The following is a 14,277-nucleotide window of genomic DNA, read 5'->3' as shown; positions in this document are numbered from 1 at the left end:
GCTTGTTAACAATGGAGGATATTTGGAACTCAAGATAGGTAGCAAGAGAATCAATAAATAGAGTTTAATATACATCTCAATGGAGAGTCAAGAGAACAATGTTCTTCATTTTCTCAGTAAGCTGGAGGCGAGGCTATATTTACAGATGTTTAAAGGACCTTGAAGATATATGCTAGGGACCAGCAGTTAGTGTAATGGCTATGTCGCTGGACTCCCATGTAGTCGACCACAGTTCGAGTCCTGGACCAGGTGGCTTAAAACTCATGCTGGGCACATGTGCATGCATGCCCAAGATCCCGAGAAGAGAATGGAGGAGAAGGGATTGCGGCGTGGCCATCCCCCCCAGGGGGTGATTTCTCGCTTTCTGTCTCTCTGTCTCTCTCTCTCTGTCTGGCGAGTGCACATGCCCTATAGCGAAAACCTCTCCAAAAAAAAAAAAAAAAAGATACATTCTATATTCTAGAGCAGTGCTCTCTAATAGAAATTTCTGCAGTGATGGAAATATTTTTATCCGAATGGTCCAATATGGTACTACAAGTCACATGTGGCTACTGAACACTTGTTTCATAGGGCTACGGAACTGAATTTTTATTTAGCTTTAATAAATATAAGTAACCACCATATCAGTAGCAACCATATCAGATAGGGTAATTCTAGAAAAAATATTCAAATTGTGTGATTAATTAGGGCATTACAAATCATAGGGCTTATTAGCTTACACATGGACCCAAGACTGAGATTCAAGACAGGAAATTAACTTTTGTGTTTGGAAATTTAGTTTGACTAGAATGATATCAATGTATGTACTTAAGAAATGAATGGATTTAAACATATTTTCACTTCTTTTTTTTCAGGGTATTCCTGACTTCACGAAGAACACAGAAAACACTACTTCTTCTCCATTTCTCTGTGAAAGTTTTCTTGTGATATCAATTCTATGGATACTTAATATTTTATCTACTCAATGAGAGCCAAAGCTCCTAAGAGTAGAAAACATACATTATAGTAGTCCTCTATGTCTCTGAGGACTACTAGCTTATTTTGTTAAGGTCTAGCAGTGGAAACCAGAGGTGATCTTCCCAGGTGGAATTTTAGAGGTTGAAATCTATAATCCTATGTATTATGGAAAGTATACATAGAGGGTGAAGGAATCTTGTAAAAATTGACAAGGAGAATTTTCAGGAGCCATGTCAGGCTCCAATATTACATCAACTCATCCAGCTGTCTTCTTGTTGGTAGGAATTCCTGGTTTGGAGCACCTTCACGTCTGGATCTCCATCCCCTTCTGTTTTGCTTATACTCTGGCACTGTTAGGCAACTGCACCCTCCTTTTTATCATCCGTGCTGATACAGCCCTCCATGAGCCCATGTATCTCTTTCTGGCCATGTTGGCAGCCATTGACTTGGTTCTCTCTTCTACAACATTGCCCAAAATGCTTGCCATTTTCTGGATCAGAGATCGAGAGATAAACTTCTATGCCTGTCTAGTTCAAATGTTCTTCCTCCACTCCTTCTCCATCATGGAGTCAGCAGTGTTGCTGGCCATGGCCTTTGACCGATATGTGGCCATCTGCAAGCCACTGCACTACACCACAGTCTTGACAGGACCTCTTATCACCAAAATTGGCATGGCTGCTGTGGCCCGGGCAGTGACATTAATGACTCCGCTTCCCTTTCTGCTCAGACGCTTCCACTACTGCCGAGGCCCAGTGATTGCTCACTGCTACTGTGAACACATGGCGGTGGTAAGGCTGGCGTGTGGGGACACACGCTTCAACAACATTTATGGAATTGCTGTGGCTATGTTTATTGTGGTGTTGGATCTTCTCTTTGTGATCCTGTCTTATATCTTTATCCTTCGGGCAGTTCTTCAGCTTGCCTCTCAGGAAGCTCGGTACAAGGCATTTGGGACATGCGTGTCTCACATAGGTGCCATCCTGTCTACTTACACTCCTGTGGTCATCTCCTCAGTCATGCACCGGGTAGCCCGCCGGGCTGCTCCTCATGTTCACATACTCCTTGCTATATTCTATCTTCTTTTCCCACCAATGATCAATCCCATTATCTATGGTGTCAAGACCAAGCAAATTCGTGATCATGTGATCAATCTATTCCAGAGAAAAGATTTATAGATGGATAATTCTTTTTTTTTTTAACCTACTATTAAATATTCAGTAGATACTGAATTGAGGTGGAGAGAAAAAATACAAGTAGGAAAATTGCAGAAACTTCTTTTGTGTCAATTTTTCAGTATTACAAATAAAATGAGACTCTGTTTACCATCGAACCACCAATTATGTCAGATCAGGTTTGGACCTGTAGTCTGGTCTAATAGATGAAGTTGGACCTTCCCTTTATCATGAAGTCATTACGTGATTGAAGAAAACATAAAGAACCTTCCATAGTGATATTGTTATGTGGGTGAAAGACAGTAGGAGTATTGGCTAAGATTGGTCTTAGCAGCTGAGATTTTGGTGGCCTCTTTATACACAGTATGAGTGAAGAATTGAAGCACAGATTTTGTAACTTAAAGGCCAACATCCCATCTTGTACTGAAATTACATCTGTATGTTTTCCAATAAATGGCCTCCAGACTCTAGTGCTTTTTTTAAGCCTACTATCTTCTCAGGTAATGAGCCCTACTTAGACGCTCCACTTGGAAGTAGACTTATCTTTTCCATTAAGTTAGTTTCTTTATGACTTCCTTTTAGACCCACATTCATGGCCAATTCTTTTATAGAGCTCTTAAAAAAGGAGTCTTCTGATAGCCCTTTTAATCAATTTATATCATCGTATAACTAACTTTTCACATGCATATGTCTGTTGTCTCCTAAAAAACCCTAGTAACATTCATGGAATGAGTGAATAGATAAAAATAGTTGAAAAACATATTTAAACTATGGACTGTGGAAGCAGAGTGATAACACCTTTCCCTCTTTAAACTGAGACTTCTGAAGACACTGAAGATCTTATAATATGTAGTTGTGGTTAGCCCTCTGTCCCTCTATCACAGGAAAGGAACTTTCTTACTCCTCTAATGTTAAACTTTGCTGTACCCCTTGCTTTGGTGAATGGAATTTGAGTGGTCTGGAAATGTGGCCTAATGATCAGCAACTTTAAAATATGGTTCTGTATGTTGGATCGGTTTCTCTTACTCTTTTCCTCTGCCACAGGAAAGAGCATGTCTCCTATCAGGTTTTTTTTTCAGTCTAGAATCACAATGCAGATATACAGAGCAGATATGAATCTGATGCCAATCTATAGAACAGATACAGCTCACTCAGGTGTTCATGTAACATGAACAAGGATGGTTTTATTGTTTTCACAGTAGATCACTGAGCTCTGTGAGTTTTTGGTTTTCCACAGCATAACCCAGAGAAATATGATTCCTGACCCTATGAAATATATCTTTCATTTCAAGGTATGACAATTCAAGACTGAGAATTTAAATAAAAGTGAAAGCAATATAACATTTTCTCTTCCAATATAGTCTAAAAATAATATTGGATTTCACTTATCTTTCTGCTTTTCTTTTACTTCATACACAAAATCTCAAGATTGAGCAGTCTTTTAGCTAGTTATTAAAATTTTTTTAATGATAAGGTTTTAAAAGTGGACACATAATAAATGCATATATTTGTGGAATATAGTGTGATTTTTCAGTACATGAACACAATGTGTAATGATCAAATTAGGGTAATTTATTTATCCATCATCTCAAGTATTTGTCATTCTTTTGTGTTGGGAACATTTAAAATCCTTTCTTTTAGTTAATCTGAAATATATAATAAGCTATTGTTAACTATGGTTAGCCTACTATACAACATTAGAACTTCTTTCTCTTATATAACTATAATTTTGTAACCATTATCCAGCATCTCTTTATCCTCCGCTTTTCACTACCCTCTAAGCCACTAGTAATAAATATTTTCTTGTCTACTTTAATGAATTCAAGTGAAAATGTGGTATTTCTGTGCTTAGTAGGTTGTTTTACTTAATGTAATGTCTCCTAGACTTGTCTACAGTGCCTCAAATAACAGGATTTCATTCTTTTAAATTGCTGAGTAATATTCCATTATGCACGTACGTACTGTCATTTCTTTTTCTTTTTTTTTAAAGAGAGCTTTTTTGCTTTGTGTGCATGTGCTCGCCAGAGAGACAGAGAGAGACTGTACTGTAATTTCTTTCTTTCTCTCATTTTTTTTTTTTTTGTAATTTGTTTATACATTTGTCTGTTGATAGACACAGGTTGTTCCCATATCTTGGCTATTGTAAACAATGCTGCAACAAACATTGGAGTGAAAATATCTTTACAGTCAACTAATTTCCTTTGGATATATGCATTGTAGTAGAATTGCTGGATCGTATTGTAATTGCAGTTTTAATTTTTTGAGAGACTTTCATATTGTTTTCCATATGACTATACTAATTACGTACCAACAGCATGCATTTTCCTTTCTCATATCCTCATCAGTACTTGTTATTCTTTTTTTCTCTGGATAATAACCAATCTGAGTGAGATAATAAATATCTCACTAGCTTTGATTTGCATTTCCCTGATAATTAGTGATGTTGAGCATTAAAAATATATTTAGCCATTTGTATGTCTTTTTTTGAAAACTGCCCAGATTGACTACCCACTTAAAAATCAGATTATTGGTTTTTTTTCTTTTAATACTGAGTCATTTGAGTTTCTTTCATATTCTGGTTATTACTCTTGTGAGATGTATGGCTTGTAAAAATCTTTTTCCATTCTGTAGATTGTCTCTTCACTCTGTTCATTATTTCATTTGCTGTGCAAAAATTTTTTAGTATGGCCGAATCCCATTTTTCTATTTTTGTTTTTGTTGCTCATGCATTTAAGATTTTATCTAAAAAACTTTGCCCATACCAGTCTTCTAGTGTGTTTCCTCTGTGTTTTCTTCTAGTAATTTTATAGTTCCCAGTCCTTAATTTGTCTTCAACTAATTTTGAGTTGATTTTTGAATATAGTAAGACATAGTAGTCTAGTTTCTTTCTTTTAAGAATGGATATACAATTTTCTCAGCATTAGTAATTAGAGAGACTGTTGTTTCCACAATGATTTTTCTTGATGTCTTTGTAAAAAATTAGTTGGCCGTGTGTACATGAATTTCTGTCTATATTTACTATTCTATTTCATTGGTTTATGTTCTTTTTTTAATGCTGGAATCATGCTGTTTTGGTGTATTTTGTAGTATATTTTGAAGTCAGGGAGTTGTGATGCTTCCAGAATTACTTTTTATACAGAATTTCTTTGGCTCTTTTGGGTCTTTTGGAGTTTCATAGAAATGTTAGGAGTTTTTTTTTTTTCTATTTATCTGAAGAGTGCTGGTGGTATTTTGGTAGATTCTTAAATACATAGATACTTTTGAATAGTATAAACATTTTAATAATTTTAATTCTTTCAAACCATGAACAAGGAATGTCTTTCCTTTCTTTTGTTTTTTCTTTTCTTTTCTTTTCTTTTTTGGTGTATTCTTCAATTCCTTTCATTGTTGTTTTATAGTTTTCATTGTAGATTTCTTTCATGTCCTTGGTTAAGATTACTCTCAAGTATTTTATTTTACTTTATTTTAACTATTGTAAATGGGATTGTTTTCTTTTTATGAATATTTTTAAAAAGTTATTTATTATTATCATAATCTTGTTTAAATTACATTGAATCACATATAACTTTACAGTTTATTATATTTCTTTTTCCAGAAGGAGTACCATGCATATCAATCAATATAAAGACATTAAAATCCCCATCATGATCATCCAATAACTTTTCATTTTTTTAGATTATTATTATTATTCCAATTTTTAAAAAACATTCAATCACTATTTATCATTTTGCTTGTAAAAAGACTTTATCCAACATAAAATACTTCTCAGATTGGTCCAGTTGAGAATACTATACATGTCATCATCAACAGGTAAAAAATCATATCTGTATCCCATTAATGTCATGACTCTCTATTTGTTCTCTTGCTATCCTTCTCCACACTCTTCTCCCACCCTGTTCCACATTGTCTTATCATCGCTATTTTCACTTCTTTTATGCCCTCCAATATTTCGATCTCTACCATCAAGTGTCGATATATATTAAGTGGGTACATACAATATCTTTCTTTCATATCCTGGCTTACTTCACTCAGCAATAGATCCTCCATGTCTGACCACTTTCTATCAAATGCCATGGTCTAGTTGTTTTTTATGGCTGAGCAGTATTCCATAGAGTATATGTGCCACACTTTTTCAATCCATTCATCAGCTTGTGAAATGAGATTGTTTTCTTAATATTTGTTTCAGCTAGCTTGTTATTGATGTATAAGAACACTACTGATTTGTGTATTTTGATTTTGTATCCTGCAACTTTAGTGAATTTATCAGTTTTAAGAGTTTTTGTGGAGCCTTTAGCTTTTTTCTCTCTATATAATCATATCATCTGTATAAAGAGGCACATTTGACGCTTCTTTTTCAAATTTAATGAATGACTTCAATTTCCTTCTTTTACCTAATTGCTCTAAGACTTCTAATACTATATTAAATGAGAATGGAAAAATAGACAGCCTTGTCTCAACTTAGTTATTAGATAAAAACTTTCACCTTTTCTCCATTCAGTCTGATGTTAGCTTGAAGTTGTTCTATATAGCCTTTATTATGTTGCATTGCTGCCCTAAATTTAGTACTTGTCATATAAGGAACTGTTTGGGAAATGTCTATTTATTTAGCCTTCATCTGCCGCAAAACTAGATGGTTGTCACTCTGTTTGAAAACCCTCAACTGTATGTGAGCCGGTGGTGAGCAACCAAGGGCACAAAAGAAAGCTGGCTGTGTGAACACACCTTTCTGCAGAGTAGTGAGCACCGGAGAGAGCTTTCCAATGCTGGGGCCAGGGCATGTCTGAGTGAGTCATGAGAAGAACATTCTCTATGGCTTTTAGGAACTTGCTCCAGTTTCCCCTTTGCTTTATCCTCCTGTCCTCAGGATCTCTCAGTGCATAACAAGGGCTGTATTATCATTATTAAAAGGCAAGTTTTTATTTATTTATTTCTTAATGTGCCAGACACTATATAAACATTTTACACTTCTCATTGTGTTTCTATAACAAACTCATAAGGAACTACTACCATTGTTACTTTGAAAAGAGGAAAGGGGAGCTTAGATTATACAATGCATGTAAAGTCTGATGAATACTATTTCTGGTCCCTTTCTGACCTTTATTGAGATTCCAGACCAGTTTTTAAAAATATTTTTATTTCAATTTATTTAATACATTCGATCACACATGTCACTCAGCTTGCAAAGTGAATATTCCAACATGTATACATTTCTCACCAATCCTGTTGAGAATACTATACATGTTATCTTCAACAGATAGCAACCATTTCTTTGTCCCATAAGTGCCTTGCCTCTCTATTTTTCTCCTTAACGTCCTTCCTCAGACTTTCCTTCACCCTCCCTCTTCCCACACTGTATCTGGTATTTATAACCATATTTTGTTTCTATATCCTCTAGTCATTCAGTTTTGGCAATGAGATATCACCTAACCCCAGTCAGAATAACTAAGATTAAAAAAAAAAAAAGATAAGTGATGGTGGGGGTGTGGTGTTAGGGGAACTCTCCTACACTGCTGGTGGGAATGTACATTGGTCCAGCCACTATGGAGAACAATATGGAGATTCCTCAAAGACCTACTAATAGAACTACCATACAACACAGCAGTCCCACTCCTTGGCATCTACCCAAAGGACAGAAGAATCTTTAGTCAGAAAAGTGCTTGCACATCAATGTTTATTGTGGTACTACCACAATTGTTAAGACATGGAACCAATACAAATTCCCATGAACAGATGAATGGATCAAAAAAGTGTGGCATATATACTCCATGGAATACTCAGCCAGACCAGTTTTTAACTATTTGTGCCACATGGCTGTTTATAAATAAACACAAGGATGCCTCCTTCAACTGTCTCCCAATCTTCACTTTTTCCATGAAGACTTGAAGGGTGAAAAGGGGCTGATATAGTGTCTCTTATTCCCACATGAGTATTGGTGATGGAAAAGGAACAGAAGTATTTGTATGAGGAGGAAATAAGATATTGGCTTTGAATAAGAGACATTCAGTCATTGGATTTGTCACATCCCCATCCTTCATCCTCCAGTGCACATTCTTTTCCAAAGTATTCTGAGACAACCCCTTCATTTTGAAAGTGTCTAACCAGAGCTCTAGATGACAATGGGATGAAATGCGATAGTATAACTAAGTTTACACCTGAATCTGACAGAGCTGGGTGTTGTCATTGGCGGTCCAGTCTGGATAGAGCAACAGCATACATATAGATGGCATTTTCCACTTTTGTTTCCAATCATTCAATGCCATATGAAGAAATTAAAGATGATTGGTATTTGGTCTTGGTCAATTGTAAACTCAGCAGATCATCTAGAAAGAAAAACCTTGCTGTGGGTTTTCTGAGGTTATTTTGCTAGATCGCTCTTAGTATTACTAATCCCACTAGTTCTAATTAAGTCAGTTTATTTATTTTTTAGTTTAGTTTTTTTTTTTTTTTTTTTTTTGGCCAGAGGATGTGTGTGTGTCCAGACAGAGACACTGGAGGAAAAGTGAGAAATCACTCCCCAGGGATGGTCATGTTGTAAATCCTTCTCCATTCACCTCTCAGGTTTTTGGGTGCATAACACATGCCCAGAGTGATTTTCAAGCCACCAGGTCCAGGACTCAAACTATGGTTGGCCATGTGGGAGTCCAGCATCTTAACCACCACTCTACCTGCTGGCCCCTAAGGTCAGATTTTAAAAATCTCAAATGTCTCTCTCTATATAATCTCTACATGGAATAAATAGACTTTAGGCATTATGCCAAAAGTCCCAGTCATTTCTCTCATCATTGAGTCCACTGATGAATTTGTTTGTTTTCATCTTTCTTCATCTTCTCTAATGCCTGGACTTATGGTCAGGAGATCACTCTGTAAAACAATTTTCTAGCTCTGAGGCTTCTGTAGTATGTTTTCTTCAACTCTAAATAAAAAGCGGTTATATAGATTACATTTGGCACTAAAATTGTATTTGTAGAAGCTTTCCATCTGGAAAGACTGATTAGAGTCAGCTTTGGCATTGGCTTCTAGAAAACTTGATAAAATAGGAAAAGATGAATAGAATGTGATCCAACTAATCTTGGAGTTACGTATAGATTTTGAGAAAATAGATGTTGGGATTAGCCCAAGGTTAATACTAAATTTTAGAAAAGAACTTGTATTATTCTAACTTTCCTACTTTTAATTTTTTTAAAATAAAATGGGGTTTGATCATATATCTCCATTCAAAATACATCAGATGTTTGTACTCTGCAGAAGATATTAAAAGATTCAAAGACATAATAGTACGGAAGACAAGTGTAGATACCACAGATTGTATGAGAGGGTAGTGAATTGTGGAGGGTGCGGGGGAGTGGCTCAGGAAAACATTTAACAGATACAAGAATGTAAGGTTCTTTTGTTGAAAACAGTGTATATATATTAATATCCCTGACTTGCCACACACTGCATGCATACTTTGAAAAACCATTTCATATGCCACAGAGATTTATGGCAATTAAATGTAAATAAGAAAATAATGAGACCAGCAGATGTCATAATGGTTACGTCACTGGACTCCCACGTAGTAGACTGTGATTCAAGTACTGGACCTGGAGACTTAAACTTACTCCCGGTATGTGTGCTTGCATGCCCAAGATCCTGAGAGAATGGAGGAGAAGGGACTGTGGTGTGGCCATTCTCCTCGGGGGGTGATATTTTATTTCTTGTCTCTCTCTGTCTCTCCTACAAGCACACACACACCCTATGGAAAAAAAAAAAAAGAAAAAGAAAAAAAAAAAACAACAAAAAACTCTAAAAACCGAAAAAAAATGTTAGAGGATATCAGTTAAATGTGAATGTCAAACAAGTAACATTTAATACATATCTCGTGTGATATTTAGGACACACAGATACTAAAAATGATTTATTGTTTATCTGAAGTTCAAATTTAATTTAGTCCTTTTTGGTGTATTCTGTTGGCTAAATCTGGTTTAAAAATGAGGTTTGGTTCCTTCCCTCTCACACTCCATCTTTGTCTCTAGTGTCACCATCGCTTCCCATGCTTTTATGTCTTATAATCTTTCAGTTTCTGCCATGGAGTGCCGACATTGGGTATATATTGAGTGGGGGCATACAATGCCTCTCTTCATAGTCTGGCCTGCTTCACTTAGCAATGAATCTTACATATCTTTGACTGAAGCAATGTACAGTGTATTCATAATGGGAAAATACATTTGGTATGCTGTAATGACACACATGAATGAGTGTAATTGAATGTAAAAAATACTAAAAAAAGGAAAAAGAAAATATAAAACAAGTAAATATAGGTAAAAAATAAGTTATTAAGCTCATATATTAAAGCAACTTCAAGCACTTAGAATTGAAAAATTATAATCATCATTACATGACACATTGTTCTCATTTAAAAAATGAGATTTGGCTTCTTTCTATTATACTTCTCAAAATACTAAAGTGATTATGTTTTAAGACATGGTCTCACCATGTCATAATCCTTCTGTCTCAGTCTCCCAGCTGGGACTTCAGGTGCAGACCACCACACCTAGTTCTTTTTCAGAAAGGGTCTTACTACATTGCCCAGCCCAGGCTGAACTTGAGATTGTCCTTCATCAGCCTACCAGACTGCTGGACTTAAAATTGCTGCACTGCATCTGACTTTTACTTTGGTTGAGGAATTCAGCTTGGGTCTCCCATGTGTCCCAGCTTGTAAAACATAGTGTCTTATCAGTGCATGCCATTGTCACTAGGCTTAAATGATTTTTAACCTAAAGTTAGCCATTTAGACTTTTTGGATATTGTTATGGTTTGAAAAAAACTGAGGAAGTTAAGTTGTTTAAATCTGAAATGTTTTAGAACTAAAATGGACATAACCATGATTCTGGTCACCAGAATTGGGAGTACTTGCCTCATTCCACTTTTCATGCATTGCTATAAAGTAGAAGTAGAAGTAGTCATCTTGTTATGAAAACTCTATGCCCACTAAATAAATAGGATCATATCGTAGCGATTGACAGTAATCACAAGAATTCTCCAAAGAGACCTAGAGTCAGTTTGAGATTTATATTTACCAGGGTCTCCTTTTATTCTTATCGACTTTGACCCATATATTATCCAACCTCCTTTATGTCCTTTATGAAATAACCACCATTATTCCACTTTAACTCTCTTCTGTGTAATTACATTATTTTAGTGTAACTGCTGTTTCTCTCATATGTCGTCCCAGGACCTTGAAATGTAATCTAATGTCCTTTCCTATCTCTTGCTTGCAGTAAACCTATTATGAAGAAGCTATGTGGGATGTCACGTATCTGTCTATATAATGGGGAAATGACCTTGTTCGAGGTCATTTACTGCTGTGAGTAGTGAAGTCTCATTTTTTGTCTCTGTAGATTAAGATTTCTCATACTCATATTGCTTCTATACAAAAGGCCTTCCCAGGACAGACCAAAAGGTTGGAAAACTTGTCACTTAAACTTTTCTAGACTTTTATTATCAGAATTTGTAAACTGTCTTCAAAAAGGTATTAGAGTATAATTTTACCTTCTAAAAGTTATGCTTTATAACATCCTTCAAAGAGAAACTATAAATCTTTTACCAAAAAGAGTGAAGGGGCTCTGCCCTGGTGGTATAGGTGACGAGATACTGAATTGCAGTCCTGGAAACCACATAGCCACCCCAACTTTGGATCCTGAGTTGACCTGAAGACACACTGAGTGCTCATGTACTCCAAAATTCTAATAAATTGAAGAAAGGGAATAGTGGCATGACAAGACCCTATCTAGGGTGTCCCCCTCTCTCTTTCTTGTGTTATTTTTGATTAAAATAAACTTTAAAATGTGAAGACTAGTGATGATTGTGCTTCCTGTGGCCTATATGCTTATTTTGCTTCATTTTATGAAGTTTAATAGATAAGAAAAAGGAAGTGTAGTACAAATACTCATGCCCTGATCTCTTCTCTCCACTTTCAGTTATTTGGTCTATACTGCATAAATCTATGATTAAATAGAAGAGACTCTAAGATTGCTTTTAGACCCTTACCTGCAAAGTTCAGGCAGGACCCAGAAATTTTATGGGTTTCCCTAGTCAGAGCCTTTTCTTGAATACCACTAAATATTTATATGTCTCATAGATGCAGAACAGAGAAAAGTCACCTGGGTTGAGACCCTGCCTTTAGAATGTGGAGAAGTCTCTCTCGGATCTGCTTGGTGCGGACAGCATAGACGACCGGGTTGAGGATGGGTGGAATGAGGAGGTAAAAGTTGGCCAAAAGGATATGGATGTGGGGAGGGACATGATGGCCAAATCGGTGAGTGAGAGAGGAAACAGCAATGGGGATATAGAAGACGAGGATGGCACAGATGTGAGAGCCACACGTTCCCAAGGTTTTAAGCCTGGCTTCAGGAGTGGCCAGACCCATTACGGCCCTGAAAATCATGAAATAGGAGGCAGTAATGGCTAATGAATCCAGGATCAATACCAGGAAGCCAATTCCCATTCCATATAAGTTGTTAATCCTTGTGTCACCACATGCCAAGGTGACCACGGCCATGTGTTCACAGTAGGAGTGGGAAATGACTCGGGTCCGGTAAAGGGGCAGCCTCAGGCGAATTAGTAAGGGCAGAGGTCCAATGTAGAGTACCCCTCGGAGGAGGGCAGCCAGCCCCAAACGACCCACCATAGGATGGGAAAGCACTGAGGTATGGTGCAATGGATCACAGATGGCCACATAACGATCAAAAGCCATGGCAAGGAATACACCTGACTCAACAGTGGCAAAGCAATGGATGAAGAACATCTGGACTAAACAAGCATTTACACTGATGTCGCGGGCACCAAACCAGAAGATGGCCAGTAGCTTGGGCATGGTAGAGGTTGACAGGACCAAGTCAATGACAGCCAACATGCACAGGAAGAAGTACATGGGCTGGTGCAGGCTGCGCTCTGTCTTCACCACTGCCAGGATGACCACATTGCCCACCACAGCCACTAGGTACATAGAACCAAAGGGGATGGACAGCCAGATGTGCAGGGACTCCAGTCCTGGGATGCCTGTGAGCCAGAAAGAGGTAGGTGCAAAGCAGGCATTATTAGAGATGAACATGTTTTAGAGTCCAGGGAGTCCAGGGAACTGGAGCCCTTTGTTTTTGATTTTTACTCCTGTGAGAGATATTGTCTTTGGAAACTGGTCTAGGTTCTCATTTTCATCCTGGGCAAACAGTGGCACCTATGATAAAGAATTTTGGATGACAACTTGAAAATCAATACATTATATACTTTATAATAGAAGTTATCCATGATGACACCAATGTTAAATGTAGAAACAGGCAGTTCATTACTTTTAATTGCTAAATTGCCTTAGGTAATGTAGAAATCCCCAAATTCTGCATTCCCTCTGACATCATAATTTTAGTTAGAGGCACTTTTCCTAAAGGAAATAAAACAGAAAAGTTACATGTGTAATGATTAAGTGCAAATACATGTGATGTGTTTAGCCCAGTGCCTCCAGACATTTTTTTTTTCTAAGTTAAAATTTTTTTAGGTTTCTGCCATAGGATACTTAAGCTCACTGGAGAGAGACAGAGAGAGACAGTGAGAGGGAAATTGAAAAATCATCCCCCAGGAAGGATGGCCATACTGCATTTTCCTCTCCCCCATTCTCCTTTTGGGATTTTGGGCACACACACATGTCCGGCATGATTTTCAAACCATCAGGTCCAATACTCAAATGGTGGTTGGCCTAATTACCATGCCACTTACTGGCCCCACGCATATACTTCTTTTATCACTATTCGATAGTAAGAATGACATCAATAACATATTGATCAGTTGCTTACAGTTACTTATTTTTATACTAATAAAAGTTTGGAGCAATATATGCTCAAATAAGGCATCATTTAAGTTCCAATAATCCACTTAGTGAATTGGAATTATTGTATTGATAACATTTTAGAGCTATATGTTTCTTGATACAATGTTACATCATAATACAATAAGTAAAGAAATAGCAAGAAGAATATTAAACTGATTTAAGTTCATTAATGTGTGTATATGTATGTGTGAGAGAAACAGACAGACAGACAGAGACAGATAGAAACTTGCCCTAAAACAAAAAAGTCTGGGAAGATTAACATGAGGTTTTCATTTGTTGACATTGAGAAAG

General features: G+C 36.7%; 2 protein-coding genes across 2 annotated transcripts; one reads left to right on the top strand and one right to left on the bottom strand.

Annotated features, from left to right (window-relative positions):
• The first annotated feature begins 1,187 nt into the window (after window positions 1-1,187).
• OR52K1 (olfactory receptor family 52 subfamily K member 1) lies at window positions 1,188-2,132 on the top strand. Its single transcript, XM_006140907.1, has one exon. The coding sequence runs from the start codon at window positions 1,188-1,190 to the stop codon at window positions 2,130-2,132; it is 945 nt and encodes a 314-aa protein (XP_006140969.1).
• A 10,132-nt stretch (window positions 2,133-12,264) lies between these two features.
• On the bottom strand, window positions 12,265-13,218 carry LOC102476253 (olfactory receptor 52M1). The gene has a single exon (XM_006141120.1). The coding sequence runs from the start codon at window positions 13,216-13,218 to the stop codon at window positions 12,265-12,267; it is 954 nt and encodes a 317-aa protein (XP_006141182.1).
• Between the last annotated feature and the right edge of the window lie 1,059 nt (window positions 13,219-14,277).

This window comes from Tupaia chinensis, unplaced genomic scaffold (assembly GCF_000334495.1).
Source record: "Tupaia chinensis unplaced genomic scaffold, TupChi_1.0 Scaffold000047_1, whole genome shotgun sequence".
Classification (NCBI taxonomy): Eukaryota; Metazoa; Chordata; class Mammalia; order Scandentia; family Tupaiidae; genus Tupaia; species Tupaia belangeri.
Note: the sequence above shows the minus strand (reverse complement) of the source record. Positions and strands in the feature narration are given on the sequence as shown.